Source organism: Triturus cristatus, chromosome 8, assembly GCF_964204655.1.
Source record: "Triturus cristatus chromosome 8, aTriCri1.1, whole genome shotgun sequence".
In the NCBI taxonomy this organism is placed as follows: Eukaryota; Metazoa; Chordata; class Amphibia; order Caudata; family Salamandridae; genus Triturus; species Triturus cristatus.
In genome coordinates, this window is record NC_140591.1 from 602018958 (window position 1) to 602039378 (window position 20421).

General features: G+C 45.0%; 1 protein-coding gene across 15 annotated transcripts in view; it reads right to left on the minus strand.

Annotated features, from left to right (window-relative positions):
* Window positions 1-20421, minus strand: part of MYCBP2 (MYC binding protein 2) — a 1771217-nt gene that overhangs the window by 809759 nt on the left and 941037 nt on the right. For all 15 annotated transcript variants that reach the window (XM_085622060.1, XM_085622057.1, XM_085622054.1 and 12 more), the window contains one exon: window positions 17807-18028. In XM_085622060.1, coding sequence (XP_085478186.1) covers window positions 17807-18028 — 222 coding nt within the window. The remainder of the gene's footprint in view (window positions 1-17806; window positions 18029-20421) is intronic.

Genomic DNA, 20421 nt, shown 5'->3' on the forward strand with positions numbered 1-20421 from the left:
GGTCTTCCCCTGTTGTTCTTGTCCCAAAACCTGATGGGAGCATCAGGTTTTGCATAGACTTCCGTCAGGTAAACTCCGTGTCTAAATTCGATGCCTACCCTATGCCCAGGGTGGACGAACTCCTCGAACGCCTAGGCAACGCCAGAGTCATGACGACAATAGACCTGACCAAAGGCTACTGGCAGATACCCCTCACCTCTTCAGCCAAAGAAAAAACAGCCTTCTCGACCCCGACTGGTCTATATCAGTTTAAGGTTCTACCCTTCGGCCTACATGGGGCCCCCGCTACTTTTCAGCGACTAATGGACACCTTACTAGCCCCACATCATCACTTTTCAGCCGCTTATTTAGACGACATCGTCGTCTACAGCCCGGACTGGAGTACACACCTAAAACATTTGGAAGCAGTCCTGCTGTCCTTACAACAAGCCGGTCTTACTCTCAATCCCAAAAAAACCACATTTGGAACCGACTGTATCGAATATTTAGGGTATACCATCAGTAAGGGCCAAATAAAACCTCAAGTTAGCAAAATAGAAGCCATCACTAAAATACCCAGACCCTCTTGTAAGAAAGACGTGCGTTCCTTTCTTGGATTAGTGGGGTACTATAGAAGATTTATTCCCCGATTCTCAGAAATAGCCAGCCCCCTCACCGATCTGCTCACCAAAACCCACACAGGAAAACACCTTCCTTGGCTGTCTCCCCAAGAAGATAGCTTCCAGACTCTAAAGACCATTTTATGCACATCCACAGTCCTTGCCTGCCCTGACTTCACGAAAACCTTCGTTCTCCAAACAGACGCCTCAGGTAGAGGACTAGGGGCTGTACTCTCACAGCCAGACGTCCTAGGAGACCTGCATCCCGTCCTCTACCTCAGTAGAAAACTATTTCCCAGGGAAACCCGATACTCAACAATAGAGAAGGAATGCCTAGCCCTCAAATGGGCCATAGAGGCGCTGCAATATTATCTTTTGGGACGTTCCTTCCTTCTCCTTACCGATCATGCCCCACTTACCTGGCTCTCTTTACATAAAGACTCCAATCCTAAAATTTTACGCTGGTTCCTTGCATTGCAGCCCTTCACCTTCGAGGCCATTCACATTCCCGGAAAACTGCAAAATAATGTGGACTACCTCTCCAGGTTCCCAGTGTTGGAGTGGCCCGAACGCCCACCCCTTACGGGAGGGCAATGTGGTGATGTCTCCGTCGAAAACGGCTCCGACCATTCCAACATGGCCGCCGCCGAAGAGCGACCAGGAAGTGAGGGCGGCGCTCTAGCGTCTAATCAGGGTGGTGTGAGCAATCCCGATAAAAGTGACGGACATCCGGTGAATGGGGTGGTGGGAGATTCGGAGAGAGGAGAAGACGCGGAGGAAGCCGAACAGGACGACCGGGAGAGCACAACCCTCTGGAGAACGGCGGGACGAGCGGAGGAGCCGGAAGTCGGAGGAGCCGATCCAGGAACCATCGTCGGAGACCCAGCGAAGGAATACAGCTCCAGGAGCACTGCGCCCGGGACCACTGCACTCCCTGACGGAACGGAGGCTTGGTCTCCCAACACCTCGGCCCTGGAGGGTCGGGGCTCGAGGCGAGTACCTATTATCCAGCCGGGGCTTGTTCAGGGGCTGTGGGCTCGTTTTAAGGGACGTCACTGAAGTCACCAACTGTTTTTCCCCCACGTTAGGCACATTCACTAGGGACCGGTGACGGTACACTTGCCCTCCCCTTTTTGCGTTGTTACAGTCTGGTAGAATTTAATACCAGTTTGTTCTGTTTCTTTTCTTTTGGGTCCACGCTCACCTATTCCCCGAACGGAGCCGGGAAGCAAGCAAGGGAGACGAGAAGGCGGACCAGGAGGACCCCACACCTGTGTTGTTATACTTTATTTTGACTCTCTGCAAACTTTATTTGTACCAAAGAAATAAAAAGAAAAAGTGCAACAGTAACCCAGTGACTGCCGGGAGTGACTTAAGGATAGGAAGAGGGAAGGGGGTAACGAACGGTCAAGGGGAAAAAGGCCACAGGGCCGTTCACAATTGACTTGTTTGTGTCATGCCTCGATCATCAGCTTCCCTGGTACATCAGCTGGAGACTGGATCTGGGTGCAGTAGCAACAATGCCTTTCTTCAGTATTGGTGGAGCAGGTCACAGCTTTCCCCTGTTTGCCATGATCATGTAGCGGACGACTCCGGTGCACCAGCGGAAGGCGCATTTGGTAGTGATAACTCTAGTGTGGAAGTCGTACATGTGGTTTCCAGGTCTGATGGAACTTTCCTGGGCTTCTCCAATCAGTCTACTCCCATATCCGCATCTCCTGAGAGAACCTGCCATGAACCCTCGCCCCTTGGTGGGGAGCGGCAGCCTCCCGCTTATGGCGTGGAGGATTACAGGTCTCAATGGCAAGTCCCAGGCCTTTCACGAAACGCAAAGGATCTCCTCTCTCGAGTCTGGGCACATGGTAAGGTCAAGAGTTATTGCTTGGCCTGGGCTCGTTGGATGGGTTGGTATCTGCAACAATGTTTCGAACCCATGGGTGTAGACGTTGCCCCCGTCCTCAACTTCCTAGTCTCCCTCGCTGCACATGGAATGGCTTATCGTTCAGTCAATACCTTTAGGTCAGCGATCTCGGCAGGTTATGCAGTGATCACAGGCCTTCCGGATGGAGAACACCCTTTAGTCAGGAAACTGCTCTGTGGGATTAGTTTATCCTTTTCGCCGGAGTGCAGATATTTGGTCCTTTTGGACATTAATAAGGTGTTGAACTTGTTGTTGATTTGGCCTAGTAAAACAACTTTCTCAGAAGCAGTTAGTGGCCAATTTGGCCAACCTCTGTGTCTAATTTCTTGCAGGAGGGTATCAGACACCAGAGCCCTTGATGTTACGGGGTGTTCTTTCACTCTGGATGGTGTCACCTTCCACATGACTCGTCGCATTAAGTGTAATTCCCGGGTGATTTCCTACCCGGTTTCTCCAGACGCACTAAAGTTGTGTGTCGTCAAGTGCATAAAGACCTAGGAGTCCATATCATGGTGGAGCTGAGGCCTCATGGAGAAAAGCAGCTGCTGATTGCCTTGAGGAAGCCCTTTAAGGTTGTTGTCTCCTCAATCACTGAGGGATGGGTACAGTGGATTATAGAGGATGCTGGCTTTGATACCAAAACCTTTGGTGCACACTCCACTAGGAGTGCAATGGCCAAAAAAGCCTTTGCTTTAGGAGCTCGCTTGGAGGATATTCTAAATGCATCAGACTGGTATTCAGATTCAGCCTTGATAAGGTTCTATTTTAAGCCGGTCTACGTCACTGCGGGTCTGGCAGTGGGCAAGCTTTGAACTAGCCTAATCCTCACCTCCAGGTGCGGACATAGAATGAAAAATGTCTTTGCTATCTTAATGGAAGGTTTCAATTCTATTAAGGACAGGGAGGCAAGGATTAGCCCACCCACTGATAAATCATGATCCCGCCTGGGTTATTGGATCTGCTTATTGGTGCAAGTAAAAGTTTTCCTTGTCTGTGTAATGGCAAGCTTGCATAATAGTGCTTAGACAGTGATGGCTACCAATTGGGTACTTATTTGAGTTAATAGGTGCTCTCTAAATTACAGGAACAAAGTCTTCTAAACAGGAGTGAAATCTTTCAAGGTTTGCTTGGTTGCAGGAAGAAAGAGGAAGATAGATGAAGGACAGCTCCATTTACAGAGGATGGAGGCACCTGATTGGAGGGCCTTATTTGGTTGGAACTTCATATTTTTCCCTGGGAACATGGGAAATTAAGTCCTTTGTTATGTTTATTGGTTAACATGGCTGCTATGCAAAATAAATGAAAAAAGAATACCCTAATCCTCGCCTTTGTGTCCTTAATAGAACTTACACACTCCGTTACGATAGCTAGGACATTTTTCATTCAAGCAAACTCCTGGTCAGTCAGTCAGTCAAATACTCTTTATTCAAATCGTTAGACTCATAAAAGACATTAAAAAACAACAGTACAAATTTACAATCACAAAATACACATATAACACTCAATAACAGTTTTACATAAAAACGGGACAACCTTAAAAAGTTCTTGGCAAATTATTTGATTGTTTAAAAATTGTTTAAAACCTCACATGTTTCATTAATATCGTTGAGGGGAGTTTGCTTTTTAATCCTGAGAGCTGCCACTAAAAAGCTAGCCACGCAAAAAATGATACGAGTAGACCCCAGGTGCTGGAGGTAGACCAGAGCGGGTCTAACCTGTATGAAGCCAGCCTCTTTCAATAATGGAACCAGGTAACTTTTCCTTATATCCCTGAAAATCTCACAAAACATGATAAAATGTAAAGTGTCTTGTTGCGAGAATTTATCGCAGCTACAGGGGGGGCCTAATTCAGGTTTTATCCAGGAGGGGTGACTACCTAGGATCTGGTGAATCAAATTAAACCTAAATGTAGTCAACAAAAACCTATGTAAAGGTTTAGTGACAATTTTAAGGTAAGGCTCCAAAGAGGGGGAAGAGGTTAACATAAAATGTGCCCTAACCGCAGTTCCAACTCCTGGTCATTACGGTGCTCTCACAGAAAACTGGTAACAACTTGGATGTATATTCAACCAGTACCAGAACAAATCTTTGCCCTTGTGGCGTTAGGTCAGACGGGCAAACAATGTCTAACACCAATTTTACCCAAGATTCTTCCATGACCTCAACTGGAGACTGTGGTGCAGTCCTGACTGCCTTGGACTTCTCATTGTCCGCACACTGGATGGAGTCCTCACCATGAACTCCATAGGACTAACCCTGGCCACCAATACCATACCCTCATCCTTGCATTGATTAGATTACTGCCTAAGTGTCCTTCATGTGCAAGATTTACAATTTTCCACAACCCCAACGGGGAAACCAACCTCTTGCTGTGGAAAAGGTCACCGTTGTCAATACATAGCCAAAATACCCTTGCTTCCATATCAGGCTCTTTGAGAGCAGGCCATCCTGACACCACCATATCTTTGATAATTTCCCTTACTTCATCTTTGGGGGCCTCACTTTCCCATTCCAATCTGCCAAATGCAGATTCCTTAACCAGCATAGGTCCTCCTCCTTTTCTACCAAAACAAGTACATCAGAAGGCAACCGTGATAAACAATCAGCTGGAACATTCTTTGCTCCCAGAAGGTATTTGATTTGAAAATAATATTTTATCAACCCTTCCACCCACCTTTTTATACAACACTCCTGCACCCTAACAGCTGTACTTGGGGTCTATGGTCTGTCCGGAGCATGAACGGCAAACCCCACAAGAAAAATGTTAAGTGATGTATTGCCCAGGTTCAGGCCAGCACTTCGCGTTCAATAACGGAGTATCTCTCCTCAGTGCCTTTCAGAGTACGCAAAGTGAAATCTACCACCTTCTCTTCCCCATCATCAACTTGGGACAACATGGCTCCAAGACCTTTTAGAATTGAATCAGTTGTGATAAAAGTTTTTTCGGTAACATCAAAATTACGAAGTGTTGGCAATTCAGCTATCTTGTTTTTAATGCATATGAAAGCCCATTCCGATTACTCAGTGAACTCAAATGGTACACCCTTCTTGACCTGATAGGCTCAACCACACTGGCAAAGGTCTTGACAAACTTAGGGTAGCACTCCACCATCCTTCGAAGCTAGTCCAAATGGTAGTCTTTTAAACTTATATGTTCCCAAAGGCACAACAAAAGAAGTGAGGGCTCTGGAATCCTCATGTAGCATGACCTGGTGGTAAACAGCAGACAAATCCATAACACTAAATACAGAAGCACCCTTTAGTGTAGCCAAAGCCTCCATGATGTTCAGCAATGGTTGACGATCAATCCAGATGCATTGGTTAAAGTCTCTATGATCGACACACATTCTACGTTTGGTACCATTTTCTTTGTAAGTTAGAACTACTGTGGCCAACCATTTGGAGGATCCGATCTCCTCAATTACCCCCAAATGAAGCAGCTTGTCTAACTCTTCTTGCAAGGCCTTTGGCATAAGATTTGCTAACTTCTGTACCTTGCGCACCACTGGTTTGGTGTTCTTTTTTAAAATGATCTTATGTTCAAACCCTTGATCCTTAAATACTTCAGGGACAGGGAACTCATTCAGCCATTAACGTCTTCCCCCAATCGTAGCTACCATCAAAACTTGGTTGTAAAAGTTGGGGTTCAAGATAATCCCCAAGTCTCTCTGATGCCGTCAACCCAGAAAATTATCTCCACGTCTGGCTATGTATATTTTCCCTACTTTTTCTCTTCCACTGAGGTTTATTTTCATTACTGGGTATCCTATGATGCCTTTTTTCATTCCTCCGCACACTTCAGGATTGATATCAGGAGATAGCAAAGTGATCACATCTTTTCCGTATACTTCTACCCAATTCTTGACTCCTACTAAAGTAAAAGGAGACCCTGAATTTGCCAAAACTGTGAGTTTTTGTTTTACCTTTCTCAATCTCACCCTCACCCATAGTTACATGGGCACTATCCACAACATCAGCCACTTGATCAATCACCTTGGGGGAAGTTACCACTTGCAGAATAACATTCTGAATCACTTCAGGCATGTCTAGCGCCTCATAAACCTTTGCATTCTTGCATACCCAACCACAGTGCTCCTTCTCACAATTGTGAAAAACAGCAATATGGGCAATGCAGTTATGGCTGTTTGAGAGACTATATGCACTACCATATGTAAAGATTTGAATTTGGAGAATCTCCCTACATTGGGATTCCCTTTCTTTGGTTCTTCGCCCCCTGTCATCTTTGGGCTGTGCTCTTTTTATTGTCACCAGATGCCTTGTCACCCAGAAAATGTAGTCACTCTGTCCACTGAATATGGCATGTTCCCTTTCATCTCCTTAATCCATCCAGAAGCATGTTCCATTCCTTCCACTATTTCAATAGCCATTTTGAGCGATGGCGTAGTTGCCAAAAGCTTTTCTTTCACCCATGCGTCATTTGTGCATCATACCAACGGATCCCTGATGAGGGACTCATGGAAGTCTCCAAACTCATAGGTCCAAGCAAGATTCCTTAGAGAAGCTATGTAATTACCCACTCGTTCCTCTCCGGATTGAGCTCAAGTAAAAATAACTTGCGTTTCTCCATCACCACATTTATACATGGTCCAAAATGTTTCTCGATCATAGTGATGGACATCTCAAACGTTTTATGGCACGGCTTTCACACTGTCCAATGCAATTTCATCAAGGATCTCAAAAATATTGCGTCCCTCTATGTCCAGGTTATGTAATAGTATGACTTGTTTCCGGGCCGCAGAAACCTTCCAACCCACACACACTTGCTATTCAATAGGAGTCGAAAATGCGTTTCCAACTCTTTCACTTTAACATGGGCTCACTGGATTCAGAGAAGAATTGTGGGGATTGAGACATATTCGCCACTGCCATGTTTTTAGACCTGTAAAATCAAACTTAACACAAGCTAAAGAAATGAACTGATATAACAAATTAAAACAATTAAGCAAATAAACTAGATAATAGGCTAAAATAATAAAAATGAAATTTTCACCATAGTTGCTGAGCTGTGTCGAATTCCACAAGTAAGGTTTTTGTCCTTTTTAGGTCTCGGCTCGAAGGCTGCGCTTGCGCAGTCTCGGTCCGAGATTTAATGACTTGGAGAAGAGGGGCTTGAACCCGCCCCTCTTCTCCATTGGCTGGCCTCTTGAATGCTGGCCAGCCATTGGAGAAGAGGTTTGTCTCTCCGAACAGGCCCCGTCCTTTTCGGATTCGGTGGCATGTTTTTTAATACTTTTCTCATTTTCTCCTCCAGCCAATGGCAAGAGGAGAGAAAAAGAAAAACACGCCCCCGAATCTGAAAAAGCCACTGCGTTTCTCCGAGGCATTTCTGCTTCACCTCGGAGAAAGGCGGTGGTGTCTTCCGGTGCCCTCGGCTTGTTTACTGTTGGGCCCTGTGTTAGACTTGCATTACTACTAGTAGGAGACTTATTAGGGTTTTGGCAGACTAGACTCGAACTATAATGCACACGGCGTTGCATTTCACTGATGCAGTTCCACTGTGTTAACATGTTTCCTTTCTACAGTGTGAAGAGTTGCTTTCCTTTCCCACCTCTATACTTAATTTACTCTTGTTTGTTTGTAAACGACGAACTTCTCAAATATGCTTTCATTTCACCTTTTGCTGTACAAATACTTTAGTGGTAGTAGATTTCTTGCACTTTTAATTTCCTTCAAAATAACTAAAGTGGTATAAAAGACCTTATTGAAGCAAGTGATCGCGCTATAGTAGTCAGTCACTGCATTTAAACTGCAAAGGCTGGCTGGTGCAGGCATCCAAATTTGGACATCTCTGCAATAGGTACTGCGCCTCAATTTTCTCCGAATAAACTTCACATAATGTGAATGGTAGATGGGTGTGGCATTTCAGTTGCTTCTGTACCTGCCTATGCTTTCTTTTGATCGAGCCTGCGCTTGACGCTGAACACTAACCCCGCCACCCCTTCGTCTACCGATGGAGAGTAGGTAGACCGTAACTAATGTTGCTGCAGGTCGCATTGGGTGCGAAGGCTGGGAGGTGACGATCACACAAGGCAGGCTGTTTGAGAAGCAGCCGCAGCCAATGTAAAGCGGAAGGGAAGTAATGTTCGCATCAGAGCAAGGAGGGGTGAAACTGATGCACATTATTGCAGCTACAGGCAGAGTAGCGGCACGGTGTATATTTTTATGTCACAAGCATTACTTAGCATTTGAGTCCAGTTTATAGGAATGACCACCGTTGTAATACGTCCTATAGAGGTTTTGCTGCCCGTCTTGTGGTCTAATAACGTCGTTAACATCGTTTATCTGATATGGGGATACTTTTTTTTTTCTTCAGACTTGGAAGTGTCACATTCCTTGCTTATTCAAACTTGTGCATGTAAATGTATATTATGCACACTACTACATCGTTTAGACCATAGACCTGTAGCCCATGTCCTGTTGCTTATAGCCTTAAACTAAAGGGCTCTTCGTTCTCGGTGGGGTTTTGAGATTACTTTCTATTACTAGTATCTAAGCCTTAGCCACAGAATGTTGTAGGACTGAATAATTTGTATGGCAGTACATCATCCCATGTTAATCTGCAGAGCACGATCCAGTTTGGTACGGCACGGGGGTTTATTTTGCATGAATCTAGTTGTGGCAAGATGCACAACTGTTTTGAATCGAAAAGGGAACGATGTAAAACGAAAGCTGCTGTTGGATCCGGCCACGTATGCATTTACATATTAGTTTTTTTCAAATTTGGTATGATGGCCTTTAAGCACAGCTGTCCTGTTGCCATTTACTACTTTTAGAAGCTTGTTTAATAGCCCCGTAGTGAAGACCCGTCCCTACCACTCTTCCCCAATCCACTTAGACTGTGTAAATGGAAAAGGGAATATTTCGTCCCCAATACTGCAAAGCCTTTCTTAGCATATGAATGAAATTTTTTTTACACATTGGTGTTTATGTTATGAGGTTGCAGGTCTAGACCCGTGACTACTTCTTAATATATATTTTTTTTAACTAAAGTTTACACCCCACTTCTCACCCACTCTCTCTCTTTGAGCCCAGACTTAAGATGGTCAGTAGTTTGAGTGTTTTGAGGGCCAATTGGGAGGCACTTTCCTTTCATTGAGTGTGTAGCCTTTTATTCTGCTTTCAGGCATAATTTAGAAAAGGTGTTTTTTTTTGTTGTTGTTGCATTATGGTCCATTTCCCTGATCCTTGTTCAGTGTTTATTGATGGTATATGTTCTTGTGTGCCCCTTCCCCAGTTATTATGTTGGCCTTATTTGTACTTAAGATCCTTTTTAGCTTTTACTGCGTATGGTTTTTTTGAAAGGACTACTGTGTGGAATGAATTGATGCTGCTCAACACTTTTTAATACTTTCAGTGCTCTCGCTGCTTGAACCTCCTAACCACCAACAATTTTGTAGCTGGTATGTATGCTGCTTAGCGTAATTTAACACAGTAACTTTTTCAGAAGAAGCTTGGTGCATCTACTATGAGTGATTTGGTGTAAAAGTAAACAAATGCACTTTTTGCTCTGTCTGGGTTCTACTTTAACCGTTCATTTGAATGAGTGATCGCAGCACTGGCAGCCCGCAAGCAGGAGGCGCAAGAACCCACACAGAGGCGAGGGATTCGCCCTCCCGACCGGGGTTCACGAGGACAGGCTCCCATCTGGTGTTAGAAAGAGAGAACGCGGCGGCGGTCCTGGGAGGCAGTCCATACTAATTTGAGAGCGATTAAACTTTTGACATAGTAAATAATGCCGTTTCTTTAAATGTTTTAAAAGCAAAAACTTAAACAAAAATAATGTCATGAGCAATGCCAATAGCTCTAACTTTAACAATGCCGAGACCGTTGCATTGTAAATGTTTGTTATTTTCTTCTTACAGCTATTATAAATAAAGTCTCGCAGGTTCTAAAGCAGCCTGTCACTGCGAGATAGCTTGCTGGCACTCACCGGATCCCCACCTCTTTAAGCGGTCACATGGTTATGCGTGCGCATTGAGCAGCGTTGATGCTTGTCAACCTGAGTATACGCTGCTGTTGCCTCAGTAATCAATGCAGCTTCAAGCTCTTGACCCACGAGCAAGTCAGTCTTGATCCTTGGCACCGTTATGCGTAGCGCCGTTGCCCCAGCAACCAGTGCAGCTTCACGCTGCTGACTCGCAAGACAAATGCGTCAGTGAGTCTCGAGCTTTGGTGCTGTCCCACAGCCCTCCTTGCATGTTTTAAATAATGCTGCTGCAGCTCTAAGGCGGTGGGTGTCCCGCTGTCCTCTTCGTAACAGTGTCTCGTGTTTTCAGCAGCCTCCCCACAACCCTGCCTTGCGATCAGTGCTGCTGCTTCCCTCAGGCCCCGTAACTGCTGCGAAGCAGACTTTTGCCAAAATATCTGTGAAATGATATTAGGCAATAAAAATATAAACTGCGTCACATGCAGAGTTCACTTATGTTGGTCCACAGAGATTGAGACACATGTAGATCATAAGTCTAAATTTAGCACAGGTATGAGGCTTCACACTGGGTTCCTTTGAATTCAGAGGGGTGTTGGTGGATAGTTCCCTGCCCCTCGATGGCACTCGTCACCAATGTTAAGTTACAGAATTGGACAACTGTGAGATTTCAAGTCCTTTACTCCACCAACAGCAGACACAGCTTCAGTATAATCTCTTTTCTCCTTCTCCTCTCAGCTGTCCACAGAACTGCTCACCCTTGGAGCATCACTGAGTGGAATGTGCAAGTCAGTGATTCTCTAAGAGCATATCATAACACAAACCCTTGAGGAAACACGCCAAAAAGGAGATTTAAACAAGGATGGTTGGTCCAGCAAACATAAGAAGGTTAAAAGAAGTGATAAGCAGCCTTTAACAGTTCTTGCTGGGCTGAAGACAGAAAAAACAGGAGCACATCCAGCCTGTAACAGGTCTGTGTCACAGAAGCTACACAAACTCACAAACTTGTCCCAGGGTGCTGCGTAGATAGATTTCACTGACAGATTTCAAAGAAGGCTGCCTGGAAGACATTCACAACTTCAGGAGGAAGATCAAACGTAACTAACATTGCTCAATCTTCACTCATGGAGATGTAGATTGTGCAGGTTTGGGTGCAATACCCAGCGCTGCTGCGACAGAACATCCTCCTGAAGTGGCAGCTTAATTGGACAACAATTGTTAGTCCCCAGAAATTCTAGACACAACACTCTCCTGGGTCAATCAGGAGCAACTAGGATGACTTGGGCTCAATCATTCCTGACTTTCTTCAGAACTCTGAGCAGGAGAGGCAGCGGGTGAAGGCATACAGGTGTCCCTTGTTTCACTCCATCGGAATGCATCTCAGAGAGCCTTTTTGGGAACTCCAGCATGCAAAATGTTAACATTGCAAGTACTCTGTAGAGGCTAGTAGATCAAGTCCTGATTCTCTTCCCCTCCCCCTCTGCTGGGAGATGACCCGTGCCACTGGCTGGTTTAACTACCATTTGAGATCCACTAAGTGTCTCAGGTGGAGTTCATCTGCTCTGGCATTAAAAGATGACAGCAGGAGGTCTATGATCAGGGAAATACTCTGCCATTTAAGAACGAGGCAGTGCCTCCAGGCACAGGATTCAAGACCCCCATAGAGTCCTGTTTGCTGGAGTATTACATGGTTCTGATGGTGTTCCTGAGAACCTGAACCAATCTCCCTTGATGGACAGGAAGGTCTTAAACATCAAGCAAATGGCTTGCAACTCCAGATCACTGATATGGAGGCAGGTCTCTGCCAGAGACTAAAGTCCCCTAATCTCCCCCTCTTTCAGACAACCTGCCCATATCCAGTAGTGATGTACCTGCCACTACAATCCGCATTGGGTTGCGTAGAGACCAGAGTCAGACACTGGTCCAATGGCTGTCTAACATTCACCACTGAAAATCTTTTGCAGTTGCCTCCAAAAATGGACGGAGTCCAGCAGGTTACTATGATGCAGGGCCCACTGAAAATTCAGTTTCCACTGTAGACCCCGCATGTGCCATCTGGCATGTAGGATACTAGTAGACAAAGAAATCGGAGTCCTCCGCACTGAGTCCCAACACTGGGTCTAAAACATCAGGATAATAGACCGAATGTCCTGGACTTGTTGTTTTGGAGGGAAAGCATGAAAATGCATCATATCTAGGATGGCTCTGATGAAAAGGAGGCTCTACAAAGGAGTCAGGTGTAGCTTCTGCATGTTGATTGTGACCCTCAACGGCATAAGGAGGATCGCTGTTAATTGGAAGTTCTCTACAACTAACTGTTGTGAGCCCGCCTTCAATAGTCAGTAGTCGAGAGGTAGTAGAAGCCACAGCATATGGACTTTGCATTCTGACAATTCTAATCATTCTAGCTGGTTCGTCCACTTCCCCCAGACCCTCTGGTATTTAGCGAGACAGCCCTGGGCCTCGAACAGGGGTTTTTCCTGCACGGCACTCCAGTACACTCCCCGGCGCCACCTAGCTACGTTTGGAGGTTTAGATTGCACACATGTCGCTGCAATGTCTTGCTTGGCCACTGCAATGGCTGTCCCCAGGAACACCTTGTCGGACCGAGATCCATCTAGGCCATCCATTACTCCTAAAATGAGCCTTAGGTGGATCATGGGGAATGTGCCAGCCCAGGATGTGTGTGAGTTCGGACTCTATGGTGGCCCACTATGGGGAGAGGTGTGGGCACATCCAGATCATGTGATAAAAGTCCGCTGGTTCATGGTCACAGCGTGTGCAACTCGGAGAAGAGCGTATGCCCAGTTTAAAAAAGCACTCAGGGAGGAGAGAGGCAATGTGTAAGTAGTATAGTTGGATTAGGCGGAGTCTGTCTGAAGTTGTGATAGTTGTGGGGGCCATAAGAGCGTCACGCCAGTCCTCCTCCACCAGAGGGCGCAGCCAACCATCCCACTGGGCCCTCTGTGGGGTGAGCGCTGTCGGGCTGTTAAGCAGGGTACGGTATATCCGGGATACTCCTCCCCTCCCCAGAGTTCCCATCATGGCATGGGCCACTACCGGGCTGAATTCAGGGAGTGTTGTGTCTGCTGGGATATCTGCCCCTAGAGCATGACATAGCTGTAAGTATTAATAAAATTGGGAGTTGCAGAGAGTGTAAGTGCTGCAGCTCTTGGAATGACCTAAGATCGTCGCCCGCCAAGACATAACCTAACAAGGATATGCCAATGCAGTCCCATCGCCTGAATCCCAAGGGAGCCGCCACTTCACTCAACCACCTACCTTGCCAGAGAGGTGTCTGCCGGCTTAGTTTTTTATCCCAACATGTGTGTTTTAGGACCCCCCTGGTAATTGATGGTAGTGCTGTTGGTATTGGACTGCCGTATAAGAACGTCTGTATCTGAGGGAACTCCCAGTCCCAGAGCTCAACTCTGCAGGCCAGCTTCCATGGAAACTCCAATGCCAGAAGCTATGACATTGCACTTCATGGCGGCGGCGAACAGATTGAATCAAGCCCCACTCTGCGTGCCACCTCTGGGTGCAGACGCCATTCGTGGTCCGCCAGGCACAGCTGGCTGAACTCATCCGCCCTGCCATTCAGAGAGGCGGCCAGGTGCTGAAGGACTACAAAGATGCCATGGCGCTTTAGACATGTCCAGAGGCTCAGGAACTGTAGGCATAAAATCCACAACCACAACCTGTGTGTTGCAATACCACATGGTGGGGGTGCAGTTCGTGGACATTTAAAGCAACCATCCGGGATACAATCACATCTATTGCTATTGCTCAAGGACAGGAGACCAGACCTGTGTAATCTAACTTGACGGCAGACAACTGGAAAAAGCCAACACCTCTCACCACACTAAGCGGCAGCTTGCAGCGCTGCGTGGCCAACTTTGCACTCACTGGGTGCGAAAGGCTGAGCCTACGCTCCTGGCGTTGAGACAGCGCTATTATGAGGGAGGCAACAAGGTAGACAGACTCCTGGCTTGTAGGCTTTGTCAGACACATGCCAAGACCTATATTGCTAAGCTGCAGACGGATGATAGGGGATGGGCGATAACAGAACAAGACAAACTCCAGGCATTTCCTGATTATCTAAATGTTATACTCTCGAGCCATCCCCTGAGCAGATTAAAGCATACTTAGATGCTTGCGATTGGGAATCTCTACATCCACGCCATGCAGATTCTCCTTGATGAACCAATTACTCTTGAGGAACTCCATGCGTCGGTCTAGGCCCTACCCAAAGTAAAACCCCAGGGCGTATTTTTATCGGCTATTTTTACCCGACTTGCAAGATTACTTAGTGCAGCTATTTAATTCCTTCACACATGAAACCGGACACACACCCACAATGGCTTCGGCCGAAATCTCTCATATACCCAGGGCAGGCAAGGACCCGAAATCGTGCTCTTCCTATCGCCCCACAGCCCTGCTCAATACGGACGCAAAGCTGCTTACCAAAATACTGTCCTCTAGACTCGAACCTTATCTCCTGGGCCTCATCAACTAGGATCAAGTGGGCTTTAGTCACCGTAAACAGGGCGCGGACCATGTCCGCCGCATAGCTCATTTAGTTGAAAATTCATGGCATTATGATATCCCAGCATGCCTGCTCTCATTGGACGTGGAGAAGGCTTTTGATAGGTTAAATTGGTCCTTCCTTCATGCTGTGCTGGTAAAGACTGGGCTGGGGACAGGTTTGCCTTCTAAGATAATGGCCTCATACGTGGCACCTGTGGTTAATGTATGGGTAAATGGGCAAATCACGAAGCCTGTAACCATTCTTCAAGGTTCACGTCAAGGATGCCCACCATCGCCTTTATTATTTGCCCTGGCAGTGGAGCCTCTTACTGTCAAGATTCGCAAGACTGACATGGTGAAAGGCATTCCCTTTGGCGGCCAACTCCACAAGATTAGTCTTTTTGCAGACAATCTTCTGCTTACATTCTCTCAGCCCGATGTCACCCTCCCAAGCGTTGTGACCTGACTACAGGCCTATGAGGCAGTCTTGGGCTTTTGGATCAATATGACCAAGTCATCTGTGCTCAACTTAACTATTCCTGATCAATACCTTCCGGCACTGCAGTGCCTCGCACCCTTTCAGTGTCAATAGATACCTGGCTCTCACCATCACCCTCACGCTTTCCTTCTGGTCTCGAGCTAATTGGCCTCACTTTTGCCGCTCCATCTTAGCCGATTTTCAAAGGTGGAAGCCCCTTCATATCGGACATTCTGCACTTGCTATGGGACCTCCAAACTTTTATTTGGAACATCAAACGACCCAGGATAGCTAATGCCCCGTTGATGCTCCTGCGGGATAGGGGAGGCCTAGCATGACCTAACCTTCTTGAGTATTACTGAGCGGCCTACCTGGGTTAAATCTCAGAGTGGGTGGTCCGAGAGAGTGAGAAGCAGTGGTTCCAAATGGACCGAGCGGTGGTGTGACAGCCAATTTGGGACCTGGCCTGGTTGCTTAAGCATGCCTGACTGCGTAGTGCATACATTGCCACCCTTACTCGGACGGTGCTTGACATTTGGTACAAAGTGGCCCTTAAGAAGGATCTGACAATTCTCCTCCGCCCAAACACACCAATTGCACATAACTGTGACTTCCCTCCAGCACTCTCACCCCTTTCATTACGCCTCTGGAGCGATGGGTAATGTCTGACTCTCCATTACCTCTTCGCGGGAGATGTCATGTAGTCTTTTGACCAGTGCAGAGTGGAATTCCAGCTTACGGACACCTCACGACTCCAGTATTGGCAACTTCAGCACTGGACTTTAAACCCCTCGGTTTACCCTGCTGTCATTTATCTTTACACTCGCTTAGAAAAGCTTGTCCAAGCCTTTAATGGCTCGAGAGGCCTCATATCGAACACTTATCATGAGCTTCGGCACTCTACACCAATGCACACCCATACTTACCAGCCAACATGGTGCAACATCCCCAAGGAGGATATAACAACCAAGAAATGGGAGACATTGTGACGAGATATACCCAAAACCTACCAGTCTCTCTTTCAGAGAAACAGCTTACAAACTGAGGATTCAAGGGTATCACACACCAACATGTCTTTACACTATCTACCCGGGTACCTCCCCTCTATGCAGGCGCTGCAATAAGGACGTAGGAGACTTCCACCACATTTGGTGGTCATGTAAAGTAATTACCACATTTTGGAAGGAGATACTGGGCCATATTACGGATATTATAGGCTACCCGTTCCCTTCCTCATATCTCACGGTAATTTGGGGCATTAGACTCCCGGCCTTAGCCGCAACGACACATGCAAATTGGAAGCTTGTCAGCTAGCTGATTTTAGCGGCGCAGCAACTCATACCACTTATGTGGAAGCAGACTGACCCCCCCCCCCCCACCTCCCTCAATAGCACACTGGTTCACCCCTATCTGGCATATTTTGGCAATGGAACCAATATCACACAATTTGACTAAAACAGAGAGAAAGTTCCACCACATGTGGAAACCCCTAATACACTATCTCATGAGCATATATTTCACTTGCTTTAGTCCTGTGAAACTCTGGATGCTCCAGCTCTTTGACTAGAGTCGCCCTCCACACCCTGCCTTACTGTAACGGCAGGGTGTAGAGTGGAATGCCATACCTCTCTCCATATGCAAGATGCTACCGCCCCTTCGTATACCCTCCCTGCAGCACACCGACTTGTACTTAAAATGTTTGTTACTGACATTTAACATTTGTATATAAATGCTTATTTTTCGTTTTTTCCTGTTTTTACTTGCATCTTCAGTCCAGAGGTGTCATTAGACGATTTATTGTGCATTTATCAGATGCAATTTCATTGGGGTCTGCTGTATTTTGCACATATCAGATGTTGCTTTATTGCTAAGTAACCACATGTGCAGCTATATTACATGTAACTTTATTATCCTGACAGGACTGCCTATTGTTTCTAAGCATCAATTATGACACTGTGCTGTTTACGTTTTGCTTTTTGATATGCAATAAACAGAACTTGAGAAAAAATCAATTTAACATGCTGAAGACCTGTTAAGAAGTAGAATACTCTGTTATACTAAAGAGGATTATTGGTACTTTCTGTGGAGTGAAGCAAGTAATGCTTTCTGAACAAGCGCATAATATTCAAATATCATGATCCAACACAACTTGAGGAATGTAAGATGAACAATGTTCTAACCAAAAATTAGATCAACAAGGCCACCCAATTGCATAGTTGCTAAACTAAAGGATAAAAATTATAATAGCTTTATTTCCCATAAAAACCACATCACAAACCCACCCACAAGATGGTTAATCTGCTACTACCACTTCACCAATGGGTAAGGAAACATACCTTCATCATTGTAATTGCAATGTAGCGAGCTTCTTTAACAATCATTGGCTCATAGGAAGCTTCCAGTTTTGGTGATGGAAGACCACCAAAAGTCACATCTGTGTTAGAGGATGTGATTGTGGAGGTTGTTGCTGGACTACCTGGTATCCTCTGGAGTTTTTTCACTTGATCTTGTTGCAAGGATGTCTTTTTTTGGGAAACTGGGACAGCCTTAACCTCAACCTGGAATGATGTAAACAAAATAAGACAATATATTCACGAGGAAATTCAAAATATTTTTTTTTTAATGTAATGTATGGTCATCACTTTCTAATTCTAGACATTTCAGAAATACAGTGCAAGTGTGTATTTTGGATTTAAAAAACGACAATTCTACTTCACTTCACCCAAAGGCATCAACTATTGCAATATAGGAATAGATGTTTGTACCTCTTAACATTTTGAACTGCAACAAATCTTCTGAAGTTGCCAATGAAAGTTGTAAGGTGTTGTAGATTCAGCTTCCACATGGTTCACCCAAAATCTAGTGTTCAATTTATCAATCCATGGAAACGAAATCAGAAACCTAATCATATCACCTCAGTTAAACTGCTGAAATCTATGCAGATTTGTGACTGACCAATCATTTTCCTGCTCGAACTATTGACAACAGACGACAACCGCAGATCTGAAAAGACTTGATGTCTTCATAACAGAAATCTTTCAAAGTCATGCATAACTCATCCACATAAAACAAAAGATTACGGAGTAAGTGCCTTACTGGCACAAAATTGACCGAAATGTTTATGCACTGTTTAAAATCTTTTCTTCTCCATAGTAAAGGGACAATTACTTTTCTGCATTTCTTTGAAATACTACAAACTTCGTTATCATAGTGTCATATCTTTATTTGGCCTGTGATCTAAAAAAACATTTAGTATTTCATCTACTCCAAAAAGATAACACCACATAGCTGTTACATTCTTTGTTACATTCCCACACTTCCAATCAGGCCTAAACCTGAAACTCATGCTCTAGGATCCTCTATTAGAACTTGTGTGAAAAAAGGACTTGATATTCCTGCTGCTTCTTATGCTTTTGTTCAGGTACAATAAAAGGCCTGCTGACTAACTCTACTAAAAGAACTGATTCTGGCAGAAGTCATTCCTACCCTCTAACACAATTTTGTATATTTTCCTTACACGAGATCTAAACTTTAGAATTCTCTTGCAGAATTTAGAACTCTAAGTGCAACCAAACACTAATCAATTGTTTCATTGGACTACTGTGTATCTAGGCATCCTGTCTAGCAAGCCACAACATAACCTTGGTAAGACAGCCAATCTCATTCTACTTATCTCCTACCTTTATTTCTGGTAAGGGATCAAAACACTTTGCCTTTCCGTGTCAAATAAATGTACCAAGAGCATTTGTACATTGCTGGCATACATTTGTGGTTATCAATCTCCCTAAATACATACTAAAATTTCCTTGCCATGACTTCTATCTCACACTTGGTCCACTAAGCGACTGTAGGAAAGGAGGAGGAAATAACACTTGCAGTACTTCTAATAGCTTATTTTTAGTTGTTTTAGCAGATGATTGGCCAAAGGCGAAGATAGGTCTACGCGTTTCGAATCCCTTCACCGGGGATTCTCATCAGGACCAACACTCACTACAACTTGAAAGTACGCAACCCAGGCTTTAAATGTTAAACATGAGTCCTACAGGATCCATCAACACTTATATCCTCACTCCTCCTGGTAGGAGTTGACTGTGCTCCCGATTAAATTCAGCGGCGTGCTGTTTGTATCAATCCCTCTTCGGCTGTGTCCTCTTCACCATTTGCTGATGGCCTGATGTATTTTGTACATACAAGTGTAAATCGTTTGTCTAATGGTGTATAGTTAGTATGTTTGTGAATTTTGAGTGTTGTTGTCTGAGTGATTGCGGTACGCTAGTGGTGGTGTCATTTATATGTGTTTATGTAATGTAAATATCAACGATGTATTGTTTGATTATTTGTGAAATGCTTTAATCACTTCAATGAAACCGTGCAAAATAACAAGATAATTTATTGCATCAAAATAATTCTGATTAAAATCAACCAAAAAGTGGTCAAAAGTGAACTTGTTTGATTCAGTTCATGGTTAAAACTTTTTTGTAAGTATAGTGCAGCACTGGCACTCTCTCTGTTTTGTTAAGTTTATATGACTTGGCCTTGCTGCCATAGAGTCAAAACCCAAGCTTGTTTTGCGAGCTATGAAGACAGCAATGCTTTGTGAACATGTGCACTGGTGCCAAAGTTGCAGCTTGCAAAAAATACAAAGGACAGGCACTCATCTCAGTGGTAGCAGCCTTGGTCCTGGAAGAATGGATGAATAATCCATTTGGAGACTACTTCTTGGCTAACACATTGCATATCCTAAGTACTATCCACTGGATAAAGGTCCTTATCTGCACTGCCTTGCCTTTTTTTGCCCCAGAGAATTCCACAAAGAACTTATTGTCGACCTGAACGTCTTTGGTATGATTTATATAAAAGCTCAGCACCATTCCTGGTTCAAAAGATGGAATCTCTACTACTGTTTTGAGGGGTGAGTCAGAGCACAGATTGTTGGAAGTGTGATGGACTG